The sequence below is a fragment of the Pinus tabuliformis genome, chromosome 7 (assembly GCF_031772625.1).
Source record: "Pinus tabuliformis cultivar Carrire ecotype Pingquan chromosome 7, CPIR1, whole genome shotgun sequence".
Taxonomy (NCBI): Eukaryota; Viridiplantae; Streptophyta; class Pinopsida; order Pinales; family Pinaceae; genus Pinus; species Pinus tabuliformis.
Genome location: NC_142293.1, coordinates 933,469,301 through 933,478,259, shown reverse-complemented (window position 1 = coordinate 933,478,259; position 8,959 = coordinate 933,469,301). Strand labels below are relative to the sequence as shown.

At 38.0% G+C, this 8,959-nt stretch overlaps 1 protein-coding gene across 1 annotated transcript; it reads left to right on the top strand.

Moving 5' to 3' along the window:
* Positions 1 to 1,211: 1,211 nt before the first annotated feature.
* Positions 1,212 to 3,070, top strand: LOC149250705 (small ribosomal subunit protein mL103 (rPPR7)-like). The gene has a single exon (XM_089459201.1). It carries the CDS (start codon positions 1,466 to 1,468, stop codon positions 2,711 to 2,713), a length of 1,248 nt encoding a protein of 415 aa, XP_089315327.1. The 5' UTR covers positions 1,212 to 1,465; the 3' UTR covers positions 2,714 to 3,070.
* Positions 3,071 to 8,959: the final 5,889 nt, after the last annotated feature.

Sequence of the window (8,959 nt, the reverse complement as noted above, 5' to 3'; positions counted from 1 at the left end):
AGGGTGCTGAATCCATTTATGTATTCAAAAATGTATTTTGAACAACAAAAAATCTTGAAATTGTATTGTCGGATTTTGTTGAATTCTAGTGAAAAAAGCTATTTCATTTATAAGTTAGACTACGCCATTTGCAAAGTTCAAGTATCTTAGTTTTCTTTGGTGTTGAATCCATTTATGCATTCAAAAATGCATTTTAAACAACAAGAAATCACATTCTCACCCAAGAATGTATGACCAGGGGAAAAAGTCATTTTGCCAATTAGTTAGACTATGTCCAATTTCAAAATGTTAATATTATGATTCAATATAGAAATCATAATCATTAAGTGGTTAGGTTGGATTTTTTTTAATAATTAAATAGGTTAGTTGAAGTTTTTTTAATATATTTATTAATTAAATTTAGTTTTGATAACTTAAATTTAAATAATAGAAAAAAACATTATTTTTTCTATCTAAAATTTCTCTAAAAATATTACTCAAAATTTAAGTTTAAAATTTGTTAATTTTCCTTTCGCACACAACACAACATAAATGACATAAGGAGCTATGCCACCAAATTGCTTCTTCAAACTAAGAGTACACAATATTGAATAAGTGCCTCATTTCTTACTTGTTAAATATGATGAACCATTTGTGGATTCCAGGAGAGCCATCTCAACCAATATTTCAATCCTTTTGCAAATGACTATTGTATATAAATGACATATTCATCCAACAACCTTTTCACAGAGATGATAGAGTAAACTTTCTTAGAAGGCACGTCGTTGTCCTGATCATAGAGCTTTTCACAACATTCACCAATACAACGATTCTATTTGTAGTCTGATTTTTGCTCATCGCTCATCTTAACAACAATTGGCTGATAAGTTTCTCCCAAGTGTTAGTGATATCTTTAGCTAATAAATACCTCATAATTTTCATGTTCAAAATTTATTTCATACCATTTCAAAAAATCCCAAAAAAATTAAACTCCTTTGTTATGTACTTTATATTTGCAAGAATTGCTATTATCGTGAGACATTTATCTTAGTTTAACTTCCTCTACCTCTTTAAAAGATATATACAAACTCAAATTTCAATTATATTTCATCATCTCTTATTTCTTTCACAATCTTTATACTTCTCTTTTCCACATTTCCTTTACCCTTCTGGGTGAAATTACTAAAAAAAATTAATGTAAAGACGTTTTGAAACACTTCAAACAAATCAGTATGGTAAGTCAAGGTAAAACTTAAATCCTAACTGTGTTGATCGTGCTCACTACGATGGTTAACAGTGACCACCGCCAAAGAATTGTTGAGAGATCTGTGAGTGGCGACAGATTGGTCGGAGAATCTGTGAGAAAACTCCTCTCAGGAGTTCGGGTGCCGCTCGGACTATGATTAAAAAAGTTCTTAATGGCTCTGCTAAAACTAAAACTTGTATCCCTAAAACCCTAAGCTAGACCTCGACTGTCTCTGCAAACATGACGCACACTCTTAATCGCACGCTCCAGTCAAATTATTTTCTCCATCGCCTTCTAAGATCGCTATTACCACGCTTCTGCAGCACAGATACAGAGTGTTCGCAACTTATAGAAACGAAGTCCCTTATAATTAAAAAAGCTCTGAACAATCTCAAGACCGAGTCGGACCCACAAAAACTTGTTCAAATCTTCAAGCAATCAGCAGAGGAGCCGAGGTTCCGCCGCCTCCGAGCTGTGTACGAAGCTACTGTGAAACAATTAGCATTCGCCAGACAATTCGACGCCATTGAAGAAATATTGGAGCACTCCTTGCAGGTAAGCGGGCCTTGCCCTGACGGTTTCATTAATCGTATTATTACGCTCTATGGTGTAGCGGGAATGCCTCAACATGCCATTAAAACCTTCAATCACTTTAAAAGTCTCAATATTTCACCCACTATCGGGTCCTTTAATGCCCTACTTGATGCCCTTATTGAATCTAAAAACCCCAAATTGGCTTGTGATTTCTATAAAGGCATAGACAGCTTTGATATATCAGCAAACCTGAAGACTTACAATATTGTAGTTAGGGCTATTTGTGAAATGAATGAATATGAGTCTGCATTTTCATTGCTGGATGAGATGAGAAAAAATGGCCGTAAACCTGACACTTCTATCTACAATACTATTTTATCGGTCTTGTACAAGCAAGGGAAACAAAAGGAAGCCGATGATCTTTTGGGAAAAATGTCCGGAACTTGCTCTCCAGATGTTAGAACATACAACATTACGATGCGCAACCTCTCTGCATGCCATAAAACTAGCGATGCCGAAAAGCTTTTGGATGAAATGGTTTCTAAAGGATTGAATCCGAATATTGTCAATTTCAATACACTCATTGCTGGTTTTTGTAGGGACAATAATTTAACAGAGGCAGAGAGGATTCTTTCTGATATCTCTCGTAAGGGGTGTTTTCCAGATGCAGTGACCTATTCCACCTTCATTTATTTCCTATCAAAGGAAGGGCATTTTGACAGAGCTTATGAGTTCTGCATCGAGAGCATGCGTAATAATTTGATGCCTGATCACAAGATTGCAAAGATGCTTATTGATGGCCTTGTCAAAAATAATAAGGTCGAAAATGCTCACAAGGTGATCGAAGGAATGAAGAAGAAGCTCCCTGCTTCTTACCATAAGAAGTTGGAAAGTATTTCACAAGGAGTCTCAGCGTTAGGGGGGCAGGACCCTCCTCCCCTGGCAGAGCTGTAAGAGAGAGGAAGCGGCTGAAGCTCCCTGCTTCTTACCACAAGGAGTTGGAAAATATATCATAAGGAGTCTCAGCGTTAAGAGGGCAGGCCCCTCTTCCCCTGGCAGAGCAATAAGAGAGAGAAAGCAGCTGAAGCACAAGTGCCCCAAGGTAGCTCAGCAGAGCTTCCCATAAGTTATCTACCCTAGCACTTAGCTGAACCCACTCTTCCCCTTTCAGAGCAATAAGAGAGAGAAAACAGCTGAAGCACAACTGCCCCAAGCCAGCTCAGCAGAGCTTCCCATAAGTTATCTACCCTAGCACTTAGCTGAACCCATCCCCGATGGCTGGGAACTGGTCATCACAGACCCGGAGCTTGATTACTATACACGATATAGCATTCTCTCCTCAACATTTGTAGCAAAGATGTTATTGTTTTAAAGTATATTAAGTTCTTCATAAATAGTTAATAACATTATCGATTAAAGTTATTGTCTTGTAATAATATTCGGAATTTTTTTGGGTTTCAAAATATTGATGTGAGAAATCCTCCTCATGATATTTATTTGTTGTAGATATTTCTGTTATAAAAAGGATCATTATTTTTAAGTATTCTAAGTTATTGATCAGTAGTAAATTATTGATTAAAATTATTTTCTTGTAACGATATATGTTTTTTTTGTTTTGTTTTTATTTAATTTTAAATTTAAGTTTTCTATGTTGTATTTAACCAAAGGAATTTCTTCATTCTTTCAACATTAAGATATGCTTTATGAGCGGCCTTCATTTTAATGACATATTATTTGTTAAGGTTTGTGACAGTTTATATATATATTTTGTAAGTCAAATTTCTATTCATAATTTCAAAAAGAAATACATCAGAGAAAAAACGCAGGTAGTCTCACCCTGACCAGGTTTGTTGACTACCGCCGAAAGCATATGACAATGAAACAAAAAAACAAAGAGAGACACAGTCCACAATTTCAAAGGCCATAGGCCCCAGTAAATAGATAAAACATATAAAACACTTGTATCCATGCTAGTCGTCAGAGGTGATGGAGGCTGGGTTGTCCGGAGTTGTACTAGGAGGTGGTGGAGGACGAAAGGAGCATGCTCCTCGAAATGGGCCATCCAGGCCTCCAGTTTCTCGACCTTCTCTGATAGCAAATTCTGGCCGTGCCAGACCACCACAACACGCTCTTGGGTATGACATTGGAAATAATGCATTTTGTTCAGAGTTGCTATCAATTCGACATGCTCCTCTTGTCTAACCCGCTTTGAATTCTCTAGACAATCCAGAATTGACTGAACCACATCTCGACAGTGCTCCATGCAGTAGCCTTGTCACTGACTGCGACCACCCTGACGCACTGACACACAATGCCCGGAACCATCATGACGAATCGAACCCCCTCGCTGCAGAACGAGCGGAGCGAGGCGGTCCCAACTCCCAGCTGAGCACCCACGCGTCCAAAATGCTCCTACCGGCCACCACCACCTCTGCCTCTTGAAGCTGCGAGGCTTGAACCCTCTACACTAAGACCTTCCGGACTCCCTCCACCACTGCCAAACACTAGCTCGAGCCGACGCTAGGACTTAGCCACGCTTGGCTTGTGCGAATTAGGGGGCACCTAGGTTGAGGACCGCCCTGAGCGAGGAACCGATCACATTTTTGAAACCCCGACCCCACCTTAAGCGAGATGAAGACCACCCTTCCAATAGCTCCCAAACAATCCACGTAGGGGTCAAGACCACCAGCTTTGGCTGAACCTCCTCTCCCTCCGGCGTCGGGCACCCACAACTTATAAAGCTATTTCCCACCTTGAACCAGCAACATACACCCCCCCGAAGCAACCTTTCATAATTCCAACAAACCAAAAACCCATGATAGGCTCGCCAATGGCACTACCCCACAGCCCAGGACCCTGTGAACTGGCTGGGTAGGTGCACTTCAATAATCCCGCTCCACCAAAGGCAAATTCACAACCAGCCGGATTGAACCCACACCAAACAAACCAAAATCCACAACGAACCACCCGCGTCAGACGCACATACACCACATTCCTTGCAAACTTGCTCTTGCCAAGCCTAATTCGACAATTGACAACTACCCAAACCCACCAAAACTCTCTCCGTTGTAGAATGACCATCGAACACCCCCGCAACCCTCCATAATGTTAATGCGCTCACCACCCTTCGCAAGACCCAATGTGACTTGAGTTTTCCCACGTCGGTATTTACTGTCTCTCATACTCAAGGTAATATGGGAGGGCCGTGAGGCCAGCGCGCCATCCTGTAGCCATGTGCTTACCATAGGCGCCCACGCGTTCCCTCGGGAACATCCTCCTCTCTGTTCCTCACCCCCATCGGGGATTATTTATTTATATTTAAATAATAGTGAGTTGTAATAAATCTATTTTTAAGTAATTTTAAGGATTACAAATCAATGGTACTAATTTTACTCTATAAAATATAAGGCATGATCATATTTTAATTTCATGAAAAAAGAGGATATCTAAGAAACAAAAATCATCTCTCCTAGGGGACTAGTGATGTCATTCTTGAATTCTTTAACTCTTATTGATAAAACATTTTTGTGGACTCCTTTCGAAAATTAACTTTTAGTGTTATACTTAACTTTATTCATTCAATTAAGGTAGCAAAACGGGTTGTGTCGGCCTTATGTTAGACATATTGAAGTGCATAAAGGAAACAACACATACAAAAATTCATAATACAAGTAAATCAACATATTCCACATAACTCAACATATCACAGGGATACTAAAATAATGGGGACATAGATGTGTTAGGCCTTCATTCATGAAACCTACTTTATGGCGGGAAGCTCAAAAATATTATCTTTCTTTAAATATTGAAAGCTTCTCACTAAGCTTTATTTACCTAGTTTTATTGTTTTTGATTGTATGCTTTCCTTAATAGATTCCTAGTGTGCATAATCAAATAGAAAATGTAAGCAATGTACTAATGGAGTAGAAGCATTTGAAGTAATAAGGTGCCTAGTATTATTATCAACTTGTGCTTCCTTACCTTACTAATCCTTAAACAAGTTCTAAACTTGTCAATTTTCCAGAGTAGGTTGATTTTACCACAATCAATTATATCTATATTTTTTCATATGGAAACCCCTTCGATTTTCTATAAATCAACTTTTTTGGTTTATTTCCTATGAGCTAATATACCCATTACTATCTACCTAGCATTTAAATTTCTATCAATTTCCCTATGTTTCTCAGTGTTTAAACCTTGTCAATTTTATTTAATTTTAATATGTAAGTTTTTGTTTGGGGTAGTAGTGGATAGATGTTCTAGTCTCTATGGTGTCTAAGAGGTTAGGGAACACGAGATCTGTAAAACCCAGAAAAGGTTTCGCGAGAAAAGACTTGGAGACACCTCAATTAAATTAATTAGCCAATAAATAAAAATTTCCTAAGTCTAATTTAGGAAAACTAGTTAATTAAAGTGAATTAATCGAGTGAGTTCGATTTTGCTCTAGAGACTTCTAGAAAAGCTAATTGATGGAGTCAAGATGATCTTAGCCATCGATTGAGATGTGATTGTGGCCATTAAGTCTCCAATGAGAGATTTTAAGAGCAGGTTTAAGGGTTTGGAGAAGACACATTGAGACACGGTTTATTCACGAAGCAATTCGACTACCTAGTTGCAGGTATTCAACAAGGGCGTAGTTGAAGCTAGGGAGAGAGTCAGTAGTGGGGTTTCAACAGTGAGGGCTTCTAGAGAAATTCTCAGGAGTTTTTCTAGTGATCCAAATTCAGGACATGAGGCTGAGTTTTCTATCAGAGGAGGTCGATTCAGCTAGTGTGAGTAGCCAATTTCTCCAGTGCGAGTGACAAGAGCAACATTTCGTTTCTAGTTGCCGGAAGGAAGAGTGAATTGCTCAAGAGGCAAAGGGAAGCAGATTGACTTGCATGGAAGGGTTCCTAGTGCCACACGAATTTATCATAGGTTGTAGTGTGCATTTCTAGGCAGAAGTGTGAGTGCCGAGTGTTGAGAAATCTAGGGGCAACAACATAGGACAATTTCTCTTACTTTGATAACTGTTTGTGCTATATTTTTTATTTCACTTAATTAGCTTCTTCTTTCCCTTCTTTGTTATTAGAGTTTTAAACTCTTCATCAAACAGTTACCAAACCATGAAGAACAATAAGACAAAGGACACAATATATAAGTGATCATCCAAGGCCAAAACTTCTCCAATATTAGAGGAAACCCACAATAATTCTTCTTCTTATAGAGTCTTCAATTGATGAATTCCAAGACCTAGACCCTTGACCAAGACTCCTCCAAGACCAAGTCAAACCTTGCCTCTTCTTGCCAAGTCAAACTTGCAACTTCTTCTTTTTCTTCAACTTCAACCCTACAACATCTAGATTACAACTTCAACCTCTCTTTCTGCAATTTCGTCTCATCCGCAACTTCTGCGATTTTTGGCCCCTGCTGCAGAAACCCTAGGCCACACGTGTGAGAGGAAATGGAGAGATATGCCTTCTTTTCCCTTCGCTAGGCCTCCTTCTTCTTCCTAGTGAACTCGGTCCTCAAAACAATCCTTATTGACACCAATACTTAACTCTTTGATGGTACTGCAACTCGACTTCCCTGCAACAGATTGAAGCCCTAATTTCTTCGCACGTGTGGAGAGAAGTAGCCCAAAACTAATCCAGAAACCTCGTCCTTCTTTTCTTCCTTCGTCCTCTTCTACTTCACACTTTTTCTCTTCCTTGTGATCGAACTTGAGTGAGTGAAGTGTGTCACCAAAGTGAGGTTGAAGTCTTCTTTATATAGGCTTTCTGTCCATGATTTTAGGCTGACTTGAACTGTCTCTAGGTCAACTTGTTGCTTGTGTAGGCCAACTTGTTCATTGCAACTTGACAAGGTCTTAGAGGGTCCTTTGACTCGATTTTGACTGAAATAAATTCTTTTTACAATATGTAACATGCCCCAAATGGGTCTTTCATACATGACAATGACTTAATGACTTGTAGACTTAATGACAAGCCCTAGGAGCTCACAATGGGAGCTTGATCTAAAAATAAATTTCCTTGAGCATGAAACCCATGCCTCAAGAACAACAATAATAAAGTTTTTTTTCTCATTATATCAAATACATAAAATCATGATTACATATGTCATTATGAAGACTGAACCTAGTTACATATTTCAACACTGGGAAGGATTGCGAGGAGCCCAAAGAAGGCCATATCGATTTGCTGGAGGGAAAAGGGTTTTCCCATATATTTTCCAATGAGATACAATTGTCGGAGCTTTGGCAGAAAAACCAACTAGTTGTAATTTTTCCTAAATTGCTAAATAATAATAAAACCATCATTTGTTGCACTAGTTTTCCCTTCGGGGTTTTTTCCAGGGACATTTGTCCAAAAATAACAATGTCATAATTATTGTGTGTGCGCATTATTTTCTTAGTTCCAATTTTTATATTCCACAACATTTTTTAATTTGTGAAGATTGCAATAGTGATTTAATTATTATCTACCGTAAAGTAATTTACAAAAGACAAATAACCTCCAGTAGATAGAAGATTAAATTCTAGTTTCTTGCAATCATGGAAATTTCACAGTACACCCGTTGAATTTCTTATAATCAACTTTTGGTTTTCAATTTTTCTTACATTTGTAGGCTCGTTTTTCCATCAATTACTGAGGACCATGAATTTTATGCCAACCATCGATTTTTAATTGTCATCATTTTGACCTACATTGTCAGTGTTGCATCGATGTTAGTTGCCCGTTGATTTTCCCCAAAATTGGCTTGTTGATTTTCTTAACCTATTTGATTTTTCAACATCAATTCCTTTTAAGGATTAGCCTAAGTTAGACTTCCCATTTCATTAATTTCAAAATTGTCTTTCCTAATTTTGGCATAGTTGTTCATCCTTTAAAATTTGATCAACTAAGGGCATATTTTTCCCACTTCATTGATTTCAAGATTGACTTCCCTAATTTTGGCTCTCAAGGTTTAATAAAAACTGATAAACTATGCAAAGATCAATCAATTTTTGAATTATAAATTGACTATGCCCTTAGTTGTACTACTTGATTCCTTGATATACAAGGGTGATTCCTCAAATGCTATGCTTGGTGTACTATAGCAACAAACAATTGAAAGACTTTTGTAGGGGTAGTTTCAATAATGCTTAGGAGGATTTTGATACACCCAAAGGTATGTGGAAGATCGAATTTGAGTAGATTCTATCTAATGCAATACTCACTC